This window comes from Muntiacus reevesi, chromosome 1, assembly GCF_963930625.1.
Source record: "Muntiacus reevesi chromosome 1, mMunRee1.1, whole genome shotgun sequence".
NCBI classification, from domain to species: domain Eukaryota; kingdom Metazoa; phylum Chordata; class Mammalia; order Artiodactyla; family Cervidae; genus Muntiacus; species Muntiacus reevesi.
In genome coordinates, this window is record NC_089249.1 from 47,731,732 (window position 1) to 47,756,900 (window position 25,169).

Sequence of the window (25,169 nt, forward strand, 5' to 3'; positions counted from 1 at the left end):
TTCTTCTATCCAGCTGCATCCAGGCTCAGACTGGGCATGTCTGCATGTCCCAGCCCCCCTCCTCCCGGAGGCGAGAGGAGCCAGTGGCTACCTCCTTCGGGGTCACAGTGGCAGACCTCTGGCCTGGGCTGTGTGCTTGGGTCTCTGTGCCTCCTGGGCCCTTCTCTGATCCCTTCCCCCTTTTCTGCTTGGTCCCTCACTCAGAGATTTTGGAGGAAAACCATGGCCCCACGTTGAGTTTTTCCTTCCTTCCAGGATTGGTGCAGCCTTGGGCCAGGCTCAGCTTCTTCCTCCCCACTCTCTTCACGGTCAGATCCCTCCTGCCTCCTCGGTGCCCGCTATCCTGGGCTCTGCCCAGTGCCCTGGCGGCCCCTCTTCTCTGAGCACACATTCCAGCAACCCCGTGACCACAACTGGGGACGCGACACATTCCTGGTCCGGCAGCCAATGGCGTAAAAAGGAACAGAATGTCCCAGGGCCCCGCCCAGCCCCCAGCTGCACCTGGGCCCCTCCCTGGGCTGGACAGGCTCGGGGTGGGGGTGAGGGGTCAGGAGGGCAGGACCAGCTGGGAGAGGCAGAGGGGTGCTCCTGGGCGGGGTCGGGAGGTGTTCACACCTTAGTGAGCCGGGAGGAAGCCTGCGGGCCTTGCCTCCTTCTTCTCCAAGGCCCAGGGGTGAGGCTGACCCAGGGATGCCCTTGGAAGGATTCCCCAGGGAGGGGCCCTGGTTCTTGGAGGCCCACTGGGGGCAGTCCCTCCCCCTGCCTCTCCTTCAGTGGTGGGGGAGGGGGACTCCTTTTGGGGCTGGCTTCCTCCTCCTCACCCCCCTTTCTCTGCCTGTCCTCCATCCATCCCTCCCTCCCGGTCCTTCCCCCTCTCCTCCGTCCACCCACCATCTGGCCTTCCCTGTTCTCCTGGTCCCCACACCTTAGTCTCACTCACCCTGGGTTGTCCTTTTTCCTTGCTTTGCCCTCCTGTCTTTGCGTTCAGCATCACCTCCAGGTTCAAGACCTCCATCCCTTGCCTGCCTTCTAGTCTCCCGGTCTCCCTGCCTGCTGGCTTCCCAGGATTTCCAGCCCTGACTTTTCTTCTCGCTTTTCCAGTCCGGGTGCTGCAGGTCACCTGCCCTCAGGAGCCCTCCTCCCTCGGGAGAGCTCTCAGCTCTGACTCCTCCTCGGCCCCTCCTCCTGCCCGGCTCACCTTTAATTGAGATGCTAATGAGGCTTCTGCTGCTTCCATCCCGGCCCGGCGGGCTGGCTCCCCAGTCTGGCCGCTGCACCTGTCAGGTGAGGGGGAGGAGAAGCCGGGCTGCCAGATTCAACTGGAAAGGAACCAGTCCCAGTCCAGCCACAACCTGGGAGTGGGAAGCAGAAGGCAGCCCAGATCTCTCAGAGCCCGGGAGGGAGTCAGGTCACAGCCCGAGGTCAGGCCCGGGGGCCAGAGGAGAGAGTCCAGACCGCAGGGGAGAGAGGGCCGGGTGGGGAGGGAGAGGAAGAAGGGCAAGATCAGAGAGCCTGACACCCGGAGAGGAAACCGGCAAGAAAGAGAGCCGAGAGACCCGAAGAGAAGCGAAAGGCAGAGAGAGGGACAGAAAGAGAGAGACGGAGGCAGAGAGAAGCTAAGACACAGATATTGGAGGAAGAAGACCAAAGACAGAGATTGACTGAACAGAGGAGACAGAGGATACAGACAAGGAGAGTCTAGGACAGAAACCAAAGGGAGCCTTATCAAGGAGGCAGAGAGGCCACTCAGGGGAGGCTTGGCTCCAGCTCTTCTGACCAGACTCTGGCAGGTCAGCAAGCTCCCGGGGACGGGGCCCGGGGAGGAGGGGGAGAAAGTGGGCAAGAGGTGGGAGGAGAGTGGGATGAGGGCACGGGCCCCAGGTGATGAGGATGGAGGAGGCACCCAGAGCCCAGAACTCAGCCTGGCCCCTTGCCCTCCCCGACCCCCACAAGGGCTCATGAAGGGAGACAAGCCTGAGGAGCCGGGGCCAGGCCCCGAGCCTTCGGGCCCCCCGCCACCCACGGAGGAGGAGGAGGCCCTGCTCGAGTTCCACCGCTCCTACCGGGAGCTCTTTGAGTTCTTCTGCAACAACACCACCATCCACGGCGCCATCCGCTTGGTGTGCTCACAGCACAACCGCATGAAGACAGTCTTCTGGGCCGTGCTCTGGCTCTGCACCTTCGGCATGATGTACTGGCAGTTCGGCCAGCTCTTCGGAGAGTACTTCAGCTACCCCGTCAGCCTCAACATCAACCTCAACTCGGACAAACTCATCTTCCCCGCTGTCTCCATCTGCACCCTAAACCCCTACAGGTAACCTGAGTCAGACGTCCCTCTGGGCAGGAGAGGGGAGCCCTCGACGTGATGGGCCGGCCACTCTGCCCAGGGAAGACTTCTTAGTGCCTGGGTCTTCTCCAGTGCGGGCTTGTTGGATCGACAGTCTCCTCCTCCACCCCTTCATCCTCCTGAAAGTGGGAGGGAGCGCGGATGAGGTCAAGATGCTGATAAGTTCAGAAGGGCAGGGTAGGAATCAGCCCCTCCTCCTTATCAGGAGATGAATCTGATGGAAATCCTGCAACGAGATGATTGCAGGTGTGGTGGGGGGGCGGTAGTGGTGGTGGGAGCTGGCTGGGGCTGGGCCCTGGCAGGGTGGTCTGGGTTGAGAAGGGCAGTTTGTGTTGGAGAAAGCAAAGTGTGGGAGTGGTGGTGGTGGAGGCTTGCATTAGCCTCGAGGCGAGGTTGGGGGGTGAGTGGGGTGTAGTCACAGAGCCAAGACAACAGGGCAGGATAGAAGCTGCTCTGGTCAGGCTGTTGCCCCAAAGGCCCAGGTGACCCTGCTGAGCTTTGCAGTCCACCTGTCCAGGTGTGGTGTTTGGGTGTGTCCTGAAGTTTTGGGTTTCACCAGCGTTCTTGGCCAATTTTCGGTTTGGAAGCCAGAGGGGGTGGAGGTAACCATGGAGAAGACAGGAGGGCAGGGTTGGGTGTTTACACACACCTTTTCTGTGTGTTCACTCGGTCCTGCCACACCTCACATCTTGGGACACCTGCGGCAGGCCAGACACGGCTCTAGGCACCCAGCGAATGGGTTCATCAATAATTCCTACAATCGTTGCTGAAGGCCAAGTACTTTGCTAGGTATTGAAAGATAAGATGGAAGAGATAGGCATACAAATAACCTCAGCGCGCTGTGACAGGTACCATACACATTGTGAGCTAGAGTCAGAGTGTAAGGTTTATGAGTTACTGTGTATGTGATCGCATGAATGTGCGTGAGCAAACAAATGAGGTGTGTGTGCAATTGCAAGTGAGTGGGATTGGTCACATATCAGGGGTGGTGTAGTCTGTCGTGTCCAGAGGTGTGTCATGAGCTGATCAGGGTTGGGACATCCTGTCCTGAAGAGAAAACACTGCTCTGTCACTTCACTTATATAAGGCCCTCCTCCTCCTGCATGATGCCCAGGTTAAGAGGCCAGTTACTGAGAAGCTGCTTCATGCATCAAACCACTGGACGCAGTTAAGAACTCCTCGGGCAGCTCCTTTAATTCTTTCAACAATCCTTCGAGGCAGATATTGTTATTATTCCTGGGTTACACTTGAGGAAACTGAGGCAGAGAGAGCTAAGGCACAAGGTCACAGACTCCACTGTGACTTTCCCTGTTTGTGGGGGTTGTTCAGTCACCAAGTCGGTCTGACTCTTTGCAACCCCATGAACTGCAGCACCCCAGGCTTGCCCGTCCACTATCTCCCTGAGTTTGCTCAAACTCATGTCCATTGAGTCAGCGATGTCATCCAACCATCACATACTCTGTTGCCCACTTCTCCTGCCTTCAATCTTTCCCAGCATCACTGGTCTTTTCCACCCTGTTTGCCTGATTGCAAACCCCTGCCTCTTCTTAATACCCAAAATACGGATGTGGAATAATGAAGTTTCTGCTCAGATGTTACATCTCATTTCTTATTCCTTGTCTGGGTTTTTTTGTTTGATTTTTGTTTGTTTTGTGCAGCTTGTAGGATCTTAGTTCCCTGATCAGGGATCAAACCTGCACCCCCTGCATTGGAAGCGCAGAGGCTTAACCACTGGACCACCAGGGAAGTCCCTACATCGCATTTCTGAGCTTGTCTTATTCCCTCTCTCAGCCTTCTTTCTCCTCCCCTGGTGCCTGCGGCTTTGCTTCTTTTCTTCCCAACCTCAGTGCTCCCAGACCTCTTCCTTCCCCAACTTCCCCCACCCTCATCCCCTGGGGCAGTGGGGAGGGGAGGGCAGGCAGGCATGAGGAACTAGCCAATAGTAGGCTCTCTATAAAGACTGTGGTTGAAAGATGTGGGTGAGAGATGGACAGTGCAAGGATAAATCTGTTGAGGCCTGCATATTTTCCAAGGTTCTGCAGGGTGCAAGGCCCTGGGCAGTAAAGGAAAACGCCCCAGGGAATGAAAACCAGAGCCCTGGCCTCTGGGGCTTGCAGGCTGGGAGGCAAGTATTCTCACCGATTAAAACAATCCCTCCTGCAGGAGTTAGTGGGGAGACACCCAGCACGCTGGATAGGAGGGGTGTCAGAGAAGGCACCTCAAAACCGGGGAAGGATATGGAGCCCCTACTATGAGTTCGGTCCTGCACTGGGAGTTCTCTAAGCACTACCTCATTTAATCTTGACAGGTCCATGGAGACAGGCATTATTATCATTTCCATTTTGCAGATGAGGAAGTAGAAGTGAAGTGAGCAGGGTCAAACAGCAAGTGATAATAAAAAATAACAACGAGAACTTCTCTGGCAGTCCAATGGTTAAGGCTCCGCACTTCCAATGCAGAGGATGCCAGTTCAATTCCTGGTCAGGGAACTAGGACCTTACATGCCATAGGGTGTGGCCAAAAAAAAAGAAAGAAAGAAAGAAAGAAAAAACACCAATGATAATGGCTAACACACATAGTACTTAATATGTGCCAAACAAAAAAAATTTATATTAATCAAATTATTTAATTTTCACAACAGATCTCTTATGTAGATATCAGTATTACTCCCATTTTATAGATAAGGAAACTGAGGCCCAAAGAGGCTAAGTAATTGCCTAAGTTCACACAGGGAACTAGTGATGAAACAGATTAAAAAATCTGTTGCCACCCCCCCCCCCCCACCGTAGAAGCCAGTGAATCTAGGAGCAGTAGCTGAGTCGAAGACCAAGTATGTTTGCTTTCAAAGTTCTTTCTCCCATTGCAGTTTAAGGAAGGGCCAGGCAAAGGTATCCAGAGGTGGGGGCTAGTGGGAGCCTGTGGGGAGCAGCAGGAGTCCAGAGCGGGGGAGAGGGGAGAAGGGAAGGATCCGGGTTATTGGTTCCTGTTCCAGGAGAGAGGCAGGGGTGGGTGGACAGGTTGATGCAGCCTGGTGGGTGGGGACCTGCGTGTGACTCATGCTGCTAGCTGGTGTGGGTGCTGGAGGCAGAGGCAAGATAGGTGACTCGGACTGGGGAGCAGGGAGGGGGTGGAAGTCGTGGAAGAGATAGAGGAGCTTGTGAGATAACTGGAGACAAAGTCAGCCCAGGTGCCCACCTGCAGGTGGCAGGAGTGTGGCCAGCAGAGGGGGAGGGGTATTCTGGGCTGCTCTATAACTGCCAGGAAAGGGGATAAGGCTGAAGACCTTCATACTAAGCGAGGAGGTGTTGAGAGTCCAATGTGAAAGGTCAGCCACAGCGATCCCCATCCCCTTTCTGGTTAACAAAGGGCTTTTTTCACCCAAGAGAGGGGGCCAGACAAAGCCACATCCTCGGCAAACAGAGCCCAAGAGCACATACTTTTCATTCAATCCTGGGAGGGACTGAGGCTGGTTTTAAGGAAGAGTGTGGCATTCTTGTGGCAAAGAAGGTCATGGAATCTTCCTTCCCCCCAGAGAGCTGCACTGAGGGAGGGGAAGGCTCTGAGCCAGGCCATCCAACCTTGACCCTGAGGTGGACCCTGTACTGCCCCCCACTCCCCCCAGGATCTAGAAAGCAGGTTCTGCATTGGCAGGCCTGGCAGGGACTAAAAGCCCAGACTTTTAGAGCTGGCACCTCGCCTCCCCACCCACCCACCCAGTGATGGACTCCTTTGTGTCAGGAATGTCACTTATCTCTGCTGATGGAAAGTTCTTCCTTAGGTAAAGCTGCAGCTTACCTCACCGTAACTTCTGCCCTCTGGCCCTGGTTCTGTCTTTGAAGCAGCTCTAGAGACATCTCCTCCTTCTTTGCCCAGTGGTCATCAGTTCAGGGGATCCAAGGACAGCAGTCACCAGGCTGTCATTTCGGCATCCATTATCATGATCTGATCTCTGTCACAGGCTTACTGGATAAGGAGGGAACTACCAGCCCAGAGTCAGAGGAGAACACAGAGGCTCTGAGAAACATACAGGTTTTGCAAAGGTCACCCAACTGTTTAGGTGGACGAATCAGAATTGGCACCTGGTCTTCGGCTCCACTTTTCAAAAAATATTAATTAATTAATTTATTTTTGGCTACACTTGGTCATCGCTGCCATGTGTGGGCTTTCTCTAGTTGTGGCGAACAGGGGCGCAGGCTTCGCATTGCCGTGGCTTCTCTTGTGGAGCACCAGCTCCAGGCGAGTGAGCTTCAGTAGTTGCAGTGCACAGGCTAAGTTGCTCAGCCCCATGTGGGATTTTCCCCTCCCAGAGATCCAGCCCGTGTTCCCTGCATCGGCAGGTGGATTCTCAACCACTGGGCCATCAGGGCAGTGCCTCTACTTCCCTTAAGATCACAAAGTCACAGGGCTGTTGAGTGGCAGGCGGTGCTCTCCTGTCTCCTCAGCTTTCTCTTCTCCAACAATAGGTTACTATTATTTTACTATTGTTCTTATTGAAGAACAGTTGTGACCATAAAAACAATAGCTGCAGTTAGACAACACTCACTCTGCCAGCTCTTTTTCTTCCTATGTTTCTCATATGTTAATTCACTTAGTCCTTATCACCACGCAGGTAAGTGGTAAGGCTAGGAAATGAACCTGGGAAGCTGATTAGAACTCCATTCCTATAACTTTTACTGCTTTTTTTAAAAAAAAACTTTTAATGTTATATTGGAGTATAGCTGATTAACAATGTTGTAATAGTTTCAGTTGCACAGCAGAGCAACTCAGCCATACATACACATGTATCCATTCTCCCCCAAACTCCTCTCCCATCCTGCCTGCCCCATAACACTGGGCAGAGTTCCCTGTGCTATACAGTAGGTTCTTGTTGGTTATCCATTTTAAATATAATTGCTGTTCTTTTAATGACCAATAACAAACAAATCTCAGAATGTCAAACACACACCTTTGACCTCAGCTACATTTTTCTCCTATGAGAGGATGAGGGGCAGCCTGCTAGACTTTTATGAGGGAGATGGTGGCTGAGGACTGTGAGGTTTGGACTAGGCAAATGAGGACCACCATGTGTGTGTGTGTTAGTTGCTCAGTCTTGTCTGACTCTTTGTGACCCCACAGGCGCAAAGGCTCCTCTGTCCATGGGATTCTCCAGGCAAGAATACTTGACTGGATAGCCATTCCCTTCTCCAGCGGCTCTTCCCAGCCCAGGGATCGAACCCAAGTCTCCTGCATTACAGGCAGACTCTTTACCATCTGAGCCAACACGGATTGTCCTCCATATCGGTGGTACCATTTTAGACTCCCGCCAGCAGCAATTTCAGATGCTCCACATTCTCACCAACACTTGATGTCATCAGTCTCTTCATTTGAGCCTAATGGATGTTAAATGGCACCTCATTATGGTTTTAATTTACATTTGGGGACTAATGATGTTGAGCATCTTTTCATGTGTTTAGTGACCATTTGAATATTTGGGGGGTTCCTTTTTAAAACAATGACATTTTCTTTTTGATTTGTAAGAGGTTTTTATATTTCAGGATTTCTACTTTAGATATTTTTTTATTCTAAGAAATTTTGCCTACCCCAAGGTTGTGAAGGTATCTTTGATGTTCCCTTCTATAATCTTTATGGTTCTGAATTTTTTGTTTGGGTTGCTTGACTTAATTTTTGTATACAGACTAAGGTAGAGGTTGAGGTTCTTTCTTTGTTTTCCCCCTTTTTTCATACAATATCCAGCATCATCTTTTTTTTTAAAAAAATTATTTCCTCATTGAGCTGAACAGGTGCTTTGGTCAAAAATCAGGTTGACCATGTATATATTTGAGTTTATGTCTGGACTCTATTCTGCCCCATTGATCTGTTTATCCTTACATAAGCACTACACTGTTCTTTGATTACCATGGCTTTACAGTCTTAAAGCGAGGTAGAGTAAGCACTCCACCTTTGCTCTTCTTTTCCAAACTTGTTTTGGCCATTCTAGATTTGTGCATTTCCAAAGCAATCTTAGAATTGACCCGTCAATTTCTTCAAAAATGTCTGCTGGGTTTTCCGGGTGGTTCAGTGGTAATGAACCCGCCTGCAACGCAGATGTAGGTTCAATCCCTGAGTCTGGAAGATCTCCTGGAGAAGAAAATGGCAACCCACTCCAGTATTCTTGCCTGGGAAATTCCATGACAGAGGAGCCTGGTGAGCTACAGTCCTGGGGTCAAAAAGAGTCCCACACAACTTCTCCACTGAGCATGCATGCACAGCTTGAATCTAAAGAGCAATTTGTAAGGTGGCATATGAGTTCCTGATCTACTAACGTCTGCAACTCCTTTTATTTTGGTCTTTGATTTATTTCAGCAGGATTTTCAGTGTACAGGTCTTGTACGCCTTTCATCAGATTTACTCCCAGTATTTCATGTTGTTTATGCTATTTAATACGGTGCTGTGATTTCATTTTCCATTTTTTTGATCGCTAGCATGCAGAAACATTTTTTGCATATTGGTTTTATATCCTGTAACCCTGTTTATTTATCGGTCCTAGGTGTTTGTTTTGTTTTGGTAGATTCTATCCCTAAGGTCCTGCTACTTTGCCTGGACTTTCATGATGGAGACGATATAGGCCCTGTATTGAGAAGGAATGTGAGGATTTATACTGGACAGTGTTTAACTCACGATTCTTGAGCCCCACCTGAAACTCCTTAAAACTGAGTCTTTGGTGTAGGAGGGCGGGGAAAGGATAGTGTGTGGTATCTGTATTTTTAAAGTTCCTCGGAAGGTTCTAGACGTGCAGTTGAGACTCTCTGATTTAGAAAGTGTCAAGTGGCAGACGGTCAAAGGCCACCCTCGCGAAGAGCGGGGCGGATGGCCCATGCACCATTTTGGTCTGTGGGAGTGAGTGTCTGGGCCTTGCCGGCCCACCCCCTCTTCTGCCCGGGGAAACGGCAGACAAGTTCCGGGTTCCCTTACAGGCCAGGGCGAGTGGGAAGAGAGCACCTCCCGCCTCTCCCTTACGATAAACATGCGGCAATAAATGCCGTCCCCGCTGGGGCTCACTGTCGCCTCCAATCACCCGGAGGCGGACACACCTGTCTGCGCCTCCCCTCGCCCCCGAGATAGCCCAGGAGACCCCAGAGCTATTCCCCGCCAACTTCTCTGGGTTGAACTGATCTCACCCGTTACAGACGGGGAAACTGAGGCACGGGAGATAGTGGGGGGCGGGGGGCGGGCGAGGATTGTCACCAGGCCGCCACCTCCTAGTCCGACGGTTCACCATCGCCCCTTCCAGGTACAAGGAAATTCAAGAGGAGCTGGAGGAGCTGGACCGCATCACGGAGCAGACGCTCTTCGACCTGTACGAGTACAACTCCTCCAACACCCTTGTGGCCCACGCCCGCTCCCGCCGCGACCTGCGGAAGCCGCTGCCGCACCCCCTGCAGCGCTTGCCAGTCCCGGCTCCGCCCCACGAGGCCCGCAGAGTCCGCCGCGCCGGCTCCAGCGTGCAGGACAACAACCCCCAGGTGAACAGGAAGGACTGGAAGATCGGCTTCCAGCTGGTAAGGCCCCGCCCAGGCCCCGCCCACCGCCCGGAGGCCCCGCCCCTCCCCTCCCCTCCCCCTGCCCCCACCCCAGCCCGCTGGTTCCGCCTGCGCGCAGGAGTCGGTTCAGCTCCCGGCCCTGCGCGACCCGCCTTCGCTGCCAATGATTGAGGCGGGAGTCGGCGCGCTGGCAAAATAAATAGGTTACATGTATGAATAAATTTGAAAATTAAAATTAAATAACGTCTCTCTGGGCGCCAGCTTGTGGAGGCTCCTCGATGGGGGCCTCTGTGGGAGTGTTTATGGGGATGGGAAGTCAGATCTACTGTGGAAATGCTCTTTCTGAATTCTGATCCCGTGTGGGACTCACTTGGGACCTTCCAGGGTGATGGGGCCTTGGGGTTCCAGCAGGCCCAAGACAGAGAATTGTCATTGTTGTTTACAGTTGCTCAGTTGTGTCTGACTCTTGGCGACCTCTTAGACTGTAGCCCACCAGGCTCCTCTGTCTATGGGATTTCCCAGGCAAGAATAATGGAGTGGGTTGCCATTCCCTTCTCCAGGGATCCAACCCAGGTCTCCTACATTGATAGGCAGATTTTTTACCACTGAGCCACCGGGGAAGCCCATATATCTATATCTATATCTATCCTCTCTCTTAAGCCTCCCTCCCATCTTTATTTATTTTTTTTTTAGTTTTCTTGCTGTCATCTCCCTATTCTCTGTCTTGGGCTTCCCCGGTGGCTTCCTGGTGGCTCAGATGATAAAGAATCTGCCTGCAATGCGGGAGACCTAGGTTCGATCCCTGGGTCAGGAAGATCCCCTGGAGGAGGGCATGGCAACCCACTGTAGTATTCTAGCCTGGAGAATCCCCATGGACAGAGGAGCCTAGCAGGCTACAGTTCATGGGGTTGCACAGAGTCTTACATGACTGATCGACTAAGTGCACACACACATATATATACATATATGTATATATATATTTATGGCTGATTCATATTGTATGGCAGAAACCAACACAATATTGTAAAGAAATTATCCTCCAATTAAAATAAAAATAATAATAAAGATTAAAAAAAAAAGGGGAGCGAAGCAGAGAGAGTACCCAGAGACCAGGGTTCCAGTCCCCTCTTTGATACTGGGACAAACTGCTTGATCCTTCAGTATTCCTATCTGTGAAATGGGGAGAAGAATCCTTGCTTCACCCTCCTCAGAGGCTGCATAAATGACCGCAAGGTGTGTGCAGCTCCCAGTCTCCTCCATCAATCCCATGCTCTCCAGGTCTGCTGTCCTCCAGGCTTTGGCTTCTCCCACCCTGGCTGCCCGCCCCTTTCTATCAGTCATTAGGACCCCAGACCATTCATTGCTTGACCTTGCCCCACCCTGCTTACCCTTGCTGCTGGTCCTCTGATGCTATGGTCTCTGTGTCCAGTGCAACCAGAACAAATCGGACTGCTTCTACCAGACGTACTCGTCAGGGGTGGATGCTGTGAGGGAGTGGTACCGCTTCCACTACATCAACATTCTGTCCAGACGGAGACAGGACACCTCTCCCTCGCTGGAGGAGGACGTGCTGGGCAAATTCATCTTCACCTGCCGCTTCAACCAGGACTCCTGCAATGAGGCGTGAGTCCTTCCCTGCCGCCAGGCTTCCTGCTCTGCGCCCCCCGTCCCCCCAACCTTGGGTCTCCTTTGCTGGATCATCCTGAGACCCAGCATGGAAGGCACCTTGGAGTGCTGGTTGAATAACTGAATGCCTGCAGGTGGGGAGGAAGGGAAAGTATTGTCCGAAGGTCCAAACCTCTGCCTGGGGAATGGCCCTGCAGGACATGGGTGGCTCCCTGCTCCCTGGGTCTTCCGCAGTGTCAGATGGGAGCCTTGGGAAGGCCGGGCTTGAAGTCTGGCTTTGAGAATCCAAGGACTGAAGCATGGCTCCCTATTTTCCTGAGGCGTCTTTTTCACTGGTATCTAGCTCGAGAATGCCTGGAAGGTCATCTGGTTCCCTGCCCCGCTGGCTCAGATGATGCAGGCAGCAGTGGGTTGCGGACATAGCATGGACTGAATCAGGGACTAACCCTCAGTTCCTGCTCCGGGTCTGTTTCTTCTGGACCAGGTGACTCTGGGCATTTCACTCCACTGTTCAGAGTCTATGTTTTTGTTTGTGAAATGGAGGGAAATGAGATTCTTTCAGTGTTCATTGAACCAATATTTTTGACTATCTGGACTATGTGCCAGTCATTGTTCTGGGCATTTGGGATACGTCAAAAAAGAAGGAAAAATCCTTGCCCTTCTGATTCTTTTTCTTTCTTTGGCCACACTTGGTGGCATGCAGGAGGATCTTAGTTCCCTGACCCGTGCCCCCTGCAGTGGCATCTCAGAGTCTTAACCACTGAACCACCGGGGGATTCCCTTGGCACTTTTCCTTGAACGAGGAAGATGATAACATCTATCTCCGAGTGCATGAGATAGAGTTTGAGGGCACTTTATATACTGCAGTGAGTCATGGGTCTCATGCCTCATGGGAAGTGACAGTCACGCAGGTGAAGTGACTTGACCTTGGACACCAGGCCAGCCAGAGCCAAGGGTCCCCCTCACACTACTGCATTGCCCGCCTGGCATTCTTTCAGTCATATCTCCTCTCATAATGTCCTTGCAAAGAGGTCATGGCTGCTGCCAGCTCTCTGAGGGCTTGGGGGGAGGGGGAGGCTAGGAGTAAGGGAGGTCCCCTTCTGAAGCCTCTGCTCGCCCCCACCTTCCCGTCCGTATTCCTCAAAGTTCAGGCACCATCTCCCTGCCTCTTCCCGGCCGCGGAAGGGCCCGAGGCAGCATCTCCACCCCACAGGGACCCTGTCCCTTCCTTGTCACTGAAGGCTGTCAGCAGGGCCAGGTGTCACCTGCTTCTGCCCCCTGCTCCCCTCACCTGGAGCACACACTCTGCCCCGCGCACACCTGTGTTCCTGGCTCGGGTTTGTGTGTTTGCTTGAGCACAGGTGAGACGGTAGCAGCACCGGAGCCTGTGGCAGCCCACACCTGCCACCGAGTCGCTCTGTCACCCTCTCACTTTGCCCGCCCCAGGCTCCCGCCTTCTCTTCAATGGAAAGTCCATAGTTCATCTCAGTCTTGACACTTAGGTCACTTCCTCACTTCAGAGCCTCATCGTTTCTCACTGGGGTTATCATAGCCCCCTAATCTGTCTCTCTGCCTCTCGAGCCTCCCTTTATTCTGCGACCGCAAGAAGCTTTATTCTTCAGCGTTCTGCCTGCGCTTCACTGCACTTAACTATTCCAGACAGTCCTGTGTGAAATCCGTCAGTGTCTCTCTGGCCTTCGGGATCGAGTTGAGGTTCTTTATCATGACTTTCTCAGCCCTTTCCTACTCTGGATTCAATTCTCTTGCCTCTCTCTCTATGACCTTTTCTTTAATAACAGTGTTATTGAGTTGTACTTTGCATACCACAAAATTTATCCTTTGAGTGGATACAATTCAGTAGTTTTTACTATATTTACAGAATTGTGCAACTATTAACACTGTCTAATTTTAGAATGTTTTCCTGTCTCCCTATGTCATCCCCTCCTCCAAGCCTTGGGAACCATTAATCTACAAACCACTGTCTCTATGGATTGCCTACTGGGGACATTTCATATAAATGGAATCACGTAATATGTGGTCTTCTCTGACTGGCTTCTTTCATTTAGTAAGGTTTATCCATGTTGCAGCCTGTATCAGTAATTCCTGCTTTTTTTTTTTTTTTGACTGCGTCACAAGGCAAATCTTAGTTATCCAACCAAGGATCCAACCCTGGTCCCCCCTGCAGTGGAAGTGTGTAGCCCTAACCACTGGACCACCAGGGAGGTCCCCCAGTTCATGCCTGTTTTTCACTAAATAGTTTTCCATTGTATGCTTATGCCACATTTAGTTTATCTATGCTTTGGTGGATGAACATTTGGGTGTCTTTCACCTTTGACTGTTATGAATAATGCTGAATGCTGCTATCAGCATTCCTGTACACGTGTGTGTATGGACGTAGATTTTCATTTCTCTTAGGTAGATACTTGGGAGAAGGCAATGGCAACCCACTCCAGTACTCTTGCCTGGAAAATCCCATGGACGGAGGAGCCTGGTAGGCTATAGTCCGTGGGGTCTCGAAGAGTCGGACACGACTGAGCGACTTCGCTTTCACTTTTCACTTTCATGCACTGGAGAAGGAAATGGCAACCCACTCCAGTATTCTTGCCTGGAGAATCCCAGGGATGGGAGCCTGGTGGGCTGCTGTCTATGGGGTCGCACAGAGTCGGACACGACTGAAGCGACTTAGCAGCAGCAGCAGGTAGATACCTAGGAGTGGAACTGCTGGGTCATATAGTAATTCTATACTTAACATTTAGAAGAATGTCTGACTCTTTTCCAGGTATCTGTACCATTTTACATTCCCACCACCAGTGTGTGAAGGTTGCAAATTCTCCACATCCTTGCCTTGTTATAGCTGTCATTTTGGCTTTAGCTGTCTTAATGAATCCCTATACCCTTTTTTTTTTTTGGCTGCACCATGAGGCTTGTAGGATCCAGCCCCGACTAGGGATTGAACACGGGCCCATAGCCATGAAAGCTCTGAGGACCACTGGACCACCAGGGAAATCCCTGATTTCCTATACTCTTAATAGCAAATTTATATAGCCCTTATTCAGTGCTAAGCACTGTTCTAGGTATCATTTAATCCTCCCAGAATCCCTATGAAGTCAGCACTAGTATCATCCCCATTTTACAGATGAGGAAACTGACACAAAGAGATCAAGTGCTTGGGCTGGTCTCCCAGCTGACAGTCGTTAGAGCTGGGGTTCAAGTCCAAGTAGCTTTGCCCTGGAGTCTGTACTCTTCACCATCATATTACACTCTTCTCATACACCCTTGTAATGCACTCAATGTGTTTCCGTTTGTATGTGTTTTTACCAAGTGTGTGTGTAATGTGGACATAAATGGTGTTGTATTATGTATCTCATGTTGCCTTTCACTTTTTAAACTAAGCTCTGTGAGTTTAAGATTCACCCATGGTCTGCTCTGTGGATTCCACCTGCGGCAGACAGCCCGTGGTGTCCCTGTCCCCTCCCCTCTGAGCAGGGCTCCCAGGCCTTGTAGGACTGGCCTCTTCCTCTTTCATCCCTCCCTGAGCACAGACTGTGCTCTGGAAATGCTGCCGTCCTAGCTCTTCCCAGAATGTGCGCTAGTATTTCACACCCTGAGCCTTTGCTGTTTGAGGGGATGGACTATTCCAGATCACTGAGTTCCATCTCCTCGTTTCATAGACTGAGGACAGTGAGCTTAAGAAAAATGGCTTGCTTAAGGCTATGTTGTCAGTGCCCCCTTCCTCATCTCTGTCCAGCCTTCTTCCCTCCCCTACTTCTCTTCCTTCCTCCTCTACCTCCCCCAGCCCAAAGCCACATCCCCTTCTTCTCCCTGACGCCCCCATGGCTCGGGAGTTAGAACAGATACTCCCTGTTGGCTGGGAAGTTCAGTTTAGTTCAGTTCAGTTGCTTAGTTGTGTCTGACTCTTTGCGACCCCATGACTGCAGCATGCCAGGCTTCTCTGATTGCCTTCCTTGCCAGATGACCTGCATCACCAATTCCCAGAGCTTGCTCAAACTCATGTCCATCGAATTGGTGATGCCATCCAACCATCTCAACCTTTGTCTTTGTCGTCCCCTTCTCCTCCTGCCTTCAATCTTTCCCAGCTTCAGGGTCTTTTCCAGTGAGTCAGTTCTTGGCAAAGTATTGGAGTTTAAGCTTCAGCATCCAGTGAAGCTGAAACTTCATCTTCAGTAAAACTGAATATTCACCTTCCAGTGAATATTCAGGACTGATTTCCTTTAGGATTGACTTGTTCGATCTCCTTGCAGACCAAGGGACTCTGAAGAGTGTTCTCCAGCACCACAGTTCAAAAGCATCAATTCTTCGGTGCTCAGCTTTCTTTATAGTCCAACTCTCATATCTGTACATGACTACTGGGAAAACCATAGCTTTGAGTTAGATACCTCCTATTCTGGTGTGGGCTCTGGCTGCAGTCCACACAGCTTCCCTGTTGGGGGGCATGTGATTTGCTGTCAAATCATGTTCCTATTGTAGCAACACAAATCTAAGACTCCTTTCTCTTTGTTCCCAAGCCTGTCCCAGCCCTGCTTTGGACCTCCCAGTGGGAGGCATGCTGTTGCAAGACTCGTTCCTGCCCTCGGACCTGACCTTCCTGGTCTCACTGTCTTGCCCCCTCCCCCCACCACTTCCTTTCTCTTCCATTCATTCATCAACTATTTGTTCTCGATCTCCGTTTCTCCTACATGCCAAGAACCACGCCATTAACCCAGAGACCATTCAGCCATGAAGGCAATGTGTTTCCTGTCCTCAAGGAAATTATAATCTGAATGGGGAAGTAAGATGTAGACATGTGAGAAGCCAGGGATGCTGCAAGAATTCATAATGTAGTGCAGCATCGAGATGGGAGAGGCCACAAGGCCAATGATGTCGGGTGGCCTGGGGGAAGGAGCCTGGGTGAGAAGGTAGCTGACCCGGGTTTGAGTCCCGTCTCATGCTCGCTGCTCACCTTGGGCAGCTACTTGATCTCTCTGAGCCCGTGCTTCCTCTCTTGTGAAGTGGGGATGATGCCTAGTGAGAGGGCCTGGGTGAGGCTCCAGCACCACGTCTGCACATAGTAGGTGATCAGGAAACAGAGTGCTCTGAAAGTCTTGCTCTCCCTGACCCCTGCACCTCCCCTCTGACCCCCCCCTCTCTCTCCTGAATAGGAATTACTCTCACTTCCACCACCCGATGTATGGAAACTGCTACACTTTCAACGACAAGAACAGTTCCAACCTCTGGATGTCCTCCATGCCTGGGGTCAACAACGGTGCGCTGTCCCGACCCCAGCCCCAGCTCCTCCACTGCCCTGTGTGCCCACATCTACCTGCCTTGAGCTCCTGTCCTAGAAATGCTCCAGGCCTCACTGCAGCACGCCCATCTATATCCTGGAAAATCCTCTTTGCTTTTTCTCCCCTGTGGGTATCACGTATTCCACCCCAGGTGTGATAGGAATCCTACCCTGGCTCTGCCTGGCTCTGCACCCCAAATCCAGCTCGTGCATGTACGTGCTCAGTCACTAAGTCGTGTCTGACTCTTTGTGACATCATGGGCTGTAGCCCACCAGGCTCCTCTGTCCATGGAATTCCCAGGCCGGAATGCTGGAATGGGTTGCCATTTCCTTCTCCAGGGGATCTTCCTGAACCAGGGATCAAACGCATGTCTCTTGCATTGGCAGATGGCTTTTTTTACCACTGAGCCACCAGGGAAAGCCCCCGAATTCAGCTCAGGGGTTGCCAAATCCATTTGTAGGTCTTCCTAACTTGCTGCCCTAGGAGGCTTAGAGACCAGGCAGGGTGGGAGGATGGGTTTCCACACCCTGATGCTTCTCTCAGCCAATGTACCCTGCCCCCTGGCTCTGTCCCCCCCCCACCCTTCTCCCCAGGTCTATCCCTGACACTGCGCACAGAGCAAAATGACTTCATTCCACTGCTGTCCACGGTGACTGGGGCCCGGGTGATGGTGCATGAACGGGATGAGCCTGCCTTTATGGATGATGCTGGCTTTAATCTGCGACCCGGCGTGGAGACCTCCATCAGCATGAGTAAGGCAAGGATGCTGCCCGGGAGACCTGGGGAAGACCCCAGATGAGGGGCAGACAGAGGGCTTGCAGGGGTGACGCCAGAGGACCAGAAGAGGTTGTGATGGGTGAGCTTCGAGCATGTAGTGGACTTCGGGAGCAGAAATCTGGGGTGAGGGGCCGGGCTGAGTGGGCATTAGGAAATAGGTCTCTGAGGAGTGCGCGTGGGATGAGAGCACTGGGAAGGGGTTTGGAACATGCTGAAGGTTCCAGGGAATGCTCCAGGCTCCCTAACACCTTCTCGGAAGTAGCCCTGAGGTCATGTTGCGAAATGACCAGGAGGGTAGGGAAAGATAGCCGAAGGACATACAGCCTGGGACTGAGGGAAGACAGAGGTCAGGAAGAGGCCTGGACCACTTGCTCTGACCTCTGACCTCTGACTGCTTGGTGTCTCTGGGTTCTTAGGAAGCCGTGGACAGACTCGGGGGCGACTATGGCGACTGCACCAAGAATGGCAGCGAGGTCCCGGTGGAGAACCTTTACAATACCAAGTACACGCAGCAGGTGAGGCCCAGCCTGTTTCCATGGCAACTGTGTCCAGCGTGGGTCAGACGTAGCCACCAGGTGTGCATGATGGGCGATGGGGATGGTGGAGAGAGGGGTGGAGGCACACTGGGGGGGCTGGTTTGTCCTCCCCTCCCCTGCCATCCTGGAGTGGGCAGGCCTGACCCCATCCCCCTTCACGCTCCCCTCCCCCAGGTGTGCATTCGTTCGTGCTTCCAGGAGAGCATGATCAAGCAGTGTGGCTGTGCCTACATCTTCTACCCACGGCCCGACGGCGTAGAGTTCTGTGATTACAGGAAGCATGATTCCTGGGGTGAGACTGCGGGAGGCCAGCCCCCGCTCCCACCCGAGCCCAGGACTCTCCCAGGAGCCCTGCACTCTCAGCGCCCCCACTGTAGCTGCCGGCTCCCACGTTCCCCAACCGGTTCTCCCACTGACTCCTGTTCACTGGTTCTGAGATGCCACCCTGTCCGTTTTCCTCTCACTCTGTCTCTCTTCTCTGTTCCTCCCTCTCAGTTTTTCTCTCTCTTTTGACTTCTGGGTGTTTATAATCAGATGTCCCCATTTAAAAGTAACTTACGGGACTTCCCTGGTGGTCCAGTGGTTAAGAATCCGGCTTGCAAAAAAGGGGACGCAGCTTTGATCCCTGGTCAGGGAACTAAGATCCCACATGCTGTGGAGCTACCGCGCCCACGAACCGTAACTAGAGAATCCGTGAGCCTAAAGGAAAGATCCTCATGACACAATTAAGACCTGACCCAGCCAAATAAATAGATAAGCAAATAAATATTTTTTAAAAATAAAAATAACTTGCAGCAAAAGGAAAGAAGAACACGTGAGGAAGATCACCCTGGGTTCCTTGCCCTGCGGGTGGCATCCTGCTCACTCCCTAGGGTACCGGCAGGGCTGGTGCTGGGCGCTGGTGAGACAGTGCTGGTCGCAGGAAGAAAAGACTAGAAATTGTGTGAATCTGCCTCATTCCCTAACACCTTCCGGTTTATGTATGTTTTATCATGCACGTAATGTATCAGTTCAATAGGAACAGGTGTATCATTTAGAAATGACTTGTGGAAGAATTAAAACGTTAAAACTAGAGGAAAGCACAGTCAAAAGAATCTGGAAGACACTAGATTCTCCTCCTGGTCCTGATCTAGGAGCAGATCAATCTTTTTTCCTTTTCTTTACAGTTGAGTTATTCAGCAGGGAAGCTGAGAGAGAAAGAAAGTCCCCAGCAAGAGAACACAGAACATAGAGGGCGAGCGTCCTTGGTCCACACCCCCTTATCTGGCACAGCCGACCCCTCCGAGGGGAGAGGGCAGGGACACGGCAGATCCAGAGTGGAGAGCAGCCTCCATCTGTGCATTTCTCCGCCTGCTTTCTTTCCTGGTGCTGCTCTCTCAGTCCTCCCCCGACCCATGCCCTGCAGTCTTGGCCTCTGATTTCTGGCTTTCTGGCCTTGGAGAATCACAGCGCATCTGAGCTGGAGGGAAGCTCAGAGGTCATCTTGCCTGATGGGCCCCTTTCTCAGACGAGCAAGCTGAGGCCCAGAGGGAAGACGGGATGTCCCAGGACATGCAGAGCAGGCACTCTGCCCACTGTTCCCCGGGCCCCCGAATGCTGATTGCTAAGTGGTTGTGAGTTTGAAAAAGATCCTTGAGAGAAAAATGAGCTTGCTGTTTGCTAGAAGCTGTGAGGATGAGGGAGAGAAACTCGGCCGAAGACACAGTCTGCAGAGTTTCCTAAGGACTGCTTGCTCCTCAGCCTAACTGCTTCCCAGTCTTCCTAATTAATTCTGTGATTAATTACATAAACCCTGGTATTCAGAGGGATTTGGGTCAGAAATGAGGAATGACCCGGGTGACTGAAAGTATCAAGAGTAACAAAAAAACCTTACTTAGAGTCTGGGAAATAGGGGTGAAGGGGAATCCATGATCCCAGTGAAAGTGAAAGTGCTCACTCTTTGTCACCCCATGGACTGTATAGTCTGGAATTCTCCATGCCAGAATACTGGAGTGGATAGCCTAGCTGTTCCCTTCTCCAGGGAATCTTCCCAACCCAGGGATCGAACCCAGGTCTTGCTGTATTGCAGGTGGATTTTTTACCAGCTGAGCCACAAAAGAAGCCCAAGAATACTGGAGTGGGTAGCCTATCCCTTCTCCAGCAGATCTTCCCAAACCAGGAATCAAACTGGGGTCTCCTGCATTGCAGGTGGATTCTTTACCAACTGAGCTATCAGGAAGGTCCTTAAAAGTGAAAGCCTCTCAGTTGTGTCCAACTCTTTGTGACCCCATGGACTTCACAATCTATGGAATTCTCCAAGCCAGAATACTGGAGTGGGTAGCTTTTTCCCTCTCCAGGGCATTTTCCCAACCCAGGGATCAAACCCAGGTCTCCCGCATTGCAGGTGGATTCTTTACCAGCTGTGTCACAAGGGAAGAGCATGGTCCCATTATTCATTTTTTGGTAACAGATGTATTGAGATAATTCGCTTCCTGGATAACTCACTCATTGAAAATGTACAGTGCAATTTTAGTATTGTGTGTGCCTAGTCACTCAGTTGTGTCCGACTCTCTGTGACTCCATGACCTGTAGCCCTTCAGGTTCCTCTGTCCATGGAGATTCTCCAGGCAGTATAGTTTTAGTTTTTTTGCATAGTCATGGAACTGTGTGACAATTGTTGCAATCAGTTTAGAACCTTCTCACCGCTCCAAAAAAAAAAAAATTTGTACCCGTTAGTGGTCTCCAAGCTTGCCATTCCCTGTATCCACAGGCCCTCCCCCTGCCCACCCCCCCAGCCCCTCAGAACCACTCAACTACTTTCTCTCTACTATAGATTTGCCTCTCCTGGACATTTCATAGATCACAATATGTGATCCTTTGTGCTTAGCTTCTTGTACTTAGGTTTTTCAAGGTTCATCAACCTGGTATCAGGGTTTCCCTGATAGCTCAGCTGGTAAAGAATCTGCCTGCAATGTGGGAGACCTGGGTTCTATCCCTGGGTTGGGAGGATGCCCTGGAGAAGGGAAAGGCTACCCACTCCAGTATTCTGGCCTGGGAAATCCCATGGACTGTATAGTCCATGGGGTCGTAAAGAGTTGACTGAGTGATTTTCACTTTCACTTTCCACCTGGTAGCATGTATCAGTACTTCATCCCCTTTTATGGCTGAATAATATTCATTGTATGGATAAACCTCATCTTGTTTATCTATTTATCAATTAATGGACATTTGGGTTGTTTCCCCTTTTTAGCTGTTGGGAACAATGCTGCTGTGAACATTTGTGTACAAGTTTTTTTGTGGTCAATGTTTTCAGTTCTCCGGGGTGTGGAATTGCTGGGTCATTTGGTAGGTTTAGGGTTTCTCCAATGGGTCAGTGCATAAAGAATCTGTGGGCACCTCCAACTAATAAAAAAAAAAAAAGAATCTGTGGGCAATGCAGGAAATGAAGGGCACATGGGTTTGATCCCCAGGTTGGGGAGATCTCCTGGAGAAGGGCCTGACAACCCACTCCAGTATTCTTGCCTGGGAAATCCAATGGACAGAGGAGCCTGGTAGGCTAGAGTCAGACCCGACTGAGCAACTGAGCACACATGCATGTAGTATAGTTTTTTATGTTTAACTTTTTGAGGAACTGCCAGACTGTTTTCCACAACAGTGGCACCAATTTATATTGCCAGCAGTGATGAGTTACAATTTCTTCATGTCCTCATTGACACTTGTCATTGTCCTTTTTCATTATAGCCATCTTGGTGGTGGTGGTTTAGTCACTAAGTCGTGTTCAACTCTTCACAATCCCATGGACTATAGCCCTCCAGGCTCCTCTGTCCATGGAATTTCCCAGGCAAGAACATAGCAGTGGGTTGCTCTTTCATCTCCAATAGCCATCTTAGTGGGTGTGAAGTGGTATCTCATTGTGGTTTAATTTCATTATTCTTATACAAAAATTGTTCCCACTTTTCTTTTTCATTTTTCAACATTTGTCTGTATCCAGAATTTGCCGGCAATGTGGGAGACCCACGTTCAATCCCTGGGTTGGGAAGATTCCCTGGAGAATCCCATGGACAGGAAAGCCTGGGTGGCTATAGTCCATGGGGGTGGCAAAGAGTTGGACCCATGACTGAGCGACTAACACTTTCACTTTAACAAGGGTGTAGCCTGTTGTTTTTATTTTTTGCTGGACTTGGCTTTATTTCTTGTTCTGGTGCTGTCACTCAGGAGCCCTTCCTGTTTTGCTCCATAATACTCTTGTGCAGTGGGTGCCAGAGGTCTTGGGAGACCTGGAGGGTGTGGGTGAAGAAGCTGGAGGGGGTCTAGGATTATGAGCACGTCTCTGTACCCGCAGGTTACTGCTACTATAAGCTCCAGGATGCCTTCTCCTCAGACCGCCTGGGCTGTTTCACCAAGTGCCGGAAGCCATGCAGGTGAGCATCCCCTCCTGGAGCCCAGGTTGGTCGTCTGGGTACCACAGAGGATCCTTGGTCCAACTTTGAGTGGGAGAACTCCACCCCTACCCCCTTCACTGAGCACCTTCTCCATCCCCAGTGTGACCATCTACAAGCTCTCTGCCAGCTACTCACAATGGCCCTCCGTGACATCCCAGGTAGTGTATGTGTGTGTAGCACTGCTGTCTTCTTTGGGCATATGTGTATGAGTGTGTTTGACCCCACCCCCAGCTCTGTAAGCCTGAAGAGTATGGGGGTGACCCCACTGACACTTCATCCCCTCCCAGGACTGGGTCTTCCAGATGCTTTCCCGACAGAACAACTACACCATTAAGAACAAACGGTCAGTTCTACCCTGGTCCCCAGACTTCCCTGCCCACTAATGCAGGAGTCTCAGGTTTGATCCCTGGGATGGGAAGATCCTCTGGAGAAGGAAATGGCAACCCCTTCCAGTATTCTTGCCTGGAGTATTCCTTGGAAAGAGGAGCCTGGCAGGCTCCAGTTTATGGGGTCCCGAAAGAGTCGGACATGGCTAAGTGACTAAACAGTGACAATAATTCCTTTCCCTGGGTCCCAGCCTGGGGAAAGGAATCTGTGGGAGGGAAAGCAGACCCAGGAAGAGGGATGGGTACAGCTGATTGGAGGAGAGTGTTTTTGAGCAGCAGAGAAATTAACCCTGGGCTGTCTCTTCCCCTACTCCAAAGGGATGGAGTTGCCAAACTCAACATCTTCTTCAAGGAGCTGAACTACAAATCTAATTCTGAGTCTCCCTCAGTCACGGTGCGTCCTGCCCCACTGAACCTGGGATTCTCCGGGGGCGGGGGGTCTTTGTCAGGGGCCTGTCCATGAACACAGGGGTTACCTCTGTGGGGCCTGAGGGTTTGGGCCTCGAGGTGGGGGACCAAGGGGAGAGGGGGAGCTCTAGAAGGGTGGAAGGATGCTCGCTGGGGTGAAGTCTCGGGGCGGGGCAGTGACGGATGATGGGGAGAAGCCTCTCGAGACAGGCCTGGGTGTCGGCCATCCCCATGGTGGCCTCATTCTTGGTTTTCCCTGGAAGAAACCAGCCAGCAGTCCTGTGCTCCCAGAGGAGGGGAGCAGAGGCCAGGGGCCCTGGGGCCAGGAGAGGCCGAGTGGAGTGGAGGATGGGCTCCCTGCCAAGTGCTCAGCGTGCCTCTTGCCCTCACAGATGGTCACCCTTCTGTCCAACCTGGGCAGCCAGTGGAGCCTGTGGTTTGGCTCCTCCGTGCTGTCCGTGGTGGAGATGGCCGAGCTCATCTTTGATCTCCTGGTTATCACCTTCCTCATGCTGCTCCGGAGGTTCCGAAGTCGATACTGGTCCCCGGGCCGAGGGGGCAGGGGCACCCAGGAGGTGGCCTCCACTCCAGCCACCTCCCTCCCCTCCAGTTTCTGCCCCCACCTGGCTTCCTCCTCCTCATCCCCGCCGGACCCTGCCATCTCCCCAGCCTTGTCAGCCCCTCCACCTGCCTATGCCACCCTGGGTCCCCACCCAGCTCCATCAGGCTTGGCAGAGGCCAGCGCCTCTGCCCACGCTTCGGGGGAGCCCTGAGAGGGAAGGACGGTGTCCCCTCCCCAAGGCAGGCACTTCCCTTGGTGGGAGGGACCCGGCCTTGGCAAGATTCAAGAATGTTTGGCGGCTTCCTCTCAGAGCTGCCCAGCTGCCCCTGGTGTGTGCGTGGGTGGTGGTGGGGGGGGGTGGGGGGTGAAGCAGGATGGATAGGGGGCTACGGAAATTGCCTGGAGACCCCCGGCCAGCATCACCCCGGTTCCTCCCCGGACCCGCTGGTCTTGCCTCGAGAACACTTTGCTCTCCCCCACCCCAGTGCAGCCAAGTCCTCTTTTCCCTTGGATCAGCCAAGCCAAACTTGGATCTCTGACAAACAACTTTCCTTGGAAACAACGGACGACCAGAACAAAACAGACAAGGGCACACAAAGGCGTGTGTGGTTTCCTTCCTAAAGATGGCAGATTCGGCTCCAGAATGGCCATCCACACTGCCTTCCAGTGACACAGGCGTTTGCTCCTCTTCTTGAACGGGGGTGGGGAACCCCACCCCAAAAGCCCCCTCAGTTAGTTGCTAGGCAATTCTGTTTGCCTGACTCCCAGGGCAGGGACTGGGGCAGCGCAGTGTAGTGAAGACCTGGATTCCCAGTCAGCCTCACTACCCCATCCCCCCTACGGAGCCTTGCCCAGTGCCTCTGCCCCGCGTCCTTGTCCTTTGTAACTCTGGATATTTGCTCAAGCTATTTCCTTAGCCTGGAAGCCTAACCCCCCACATCTAACCCTCCAGCATCTGCTGGAGAACTCCTATGCATCCCTGAGAACCCTGCTCAGATACCATTACTTCTGTGAAGGCTTCTTCCCCACCCTGTCTTCCCCAGATCTTACCACTTCCCTCTTCCGTGGACTCCCATCACACACCATCACATCTATGGAAGTGCTGATGCTGCATTTAATTTTCCTGTTCATTTGTCTGTGTCCCCAGCATGACCGAGCTCACAGTGGTTAGGGATTGAGTCTTATTCATTCACGTATCCTCACAGTCTAGCCCAGTGTCCCACTTGAAGCAAGTAGGCAGGTACTTAATAAATGTTGCATAAAGAATGTCTGGAGGGACGTCCGTGGGTCAGGGAACTAAG

General features: G+C 51.9%; 1 protein-coding gene across 3 annotated transcripts; it reads left to right on the plus strand.

Moving 5' to 3' along the window:
- Positions 1 to 1,148: 1,148 nt before the first annotated feature.
- Positions 1,149 to 25,022, plus strand: SCNN1A (sodium channel epithelial 1 subunit alpha). Of its 3 annotated transcripts, none has more exons than XM_065942381.1 (13): positions 1,149 to 1,284; positions 1,954 to 2,314; positions 9,618 to 9,885; positions 11,297 to 11,490; positions 16,653 to 16,756; positions 17,372 to 17,535; positions 17,972 to 18,070; positions 18,266 to 18,383; positions 22,413 to 22,491; positions 22,613 to 22,670; positions 22,800 to 22,855; positions 23,217 to 23,292; positions 23,699 to 25,022. In XM_065942381.1, exons 2-13 carry the CDS (start codon positions 1,959 to 1,961, stop codon positions 24,077 to 24,079), a joined length of 1,953 nt encoding a protein of 650 aa, XP_065798453.1. In that variant the 5' UTR covers positions 1,149 to 1,284; positions 1,954 to 1,958; the 3' UTR covers positions 24,080 to 25,022. The 3 variants fall into 3 exon arrangements, with proteins under 3 accessions (XP_065798453.1, XP_065798446.1, XP_065798438.1); XM_065942374.1 differs by lacking the exon at positions 1,149 to 1,284 and adding an exon at positions 1,304 to 1,790; XM_065942366.1 differs by lacking the exon at positions 1,149 to 1,284 and having other exon boundaries at positions 1,805 to 2,314.
- The last annotated feature ends 147 nt before the right edge of the window (positions 25,023 to 25,169 follow it).

Excerpts from the sequence above, each read along its gene's own strand:
- SCNN1A (XM_065942366.1), top strand. The coding sequence starts at position 1,863 with ATGAGGGCACGGGCCCCAGGTGATGAGGATGGAGGAGGCACCCAGAGC. Across the intron at positions 2,315-9,617 it reads TGCACCCTAAACCCCTACAG|GTACAAGGAAATTCAAGAGG; the intron begins GTAACCTGAGTC and ends CGCCCCTTCCAG. Across the intron at positions 22,671-22,799 it reads GGCCCTCCGTGACATCCCAG|GACTGGGTCTTCCAGATGCT; the intron begins GTAGTGTATGTG and ends ATCCCCTCCCAG.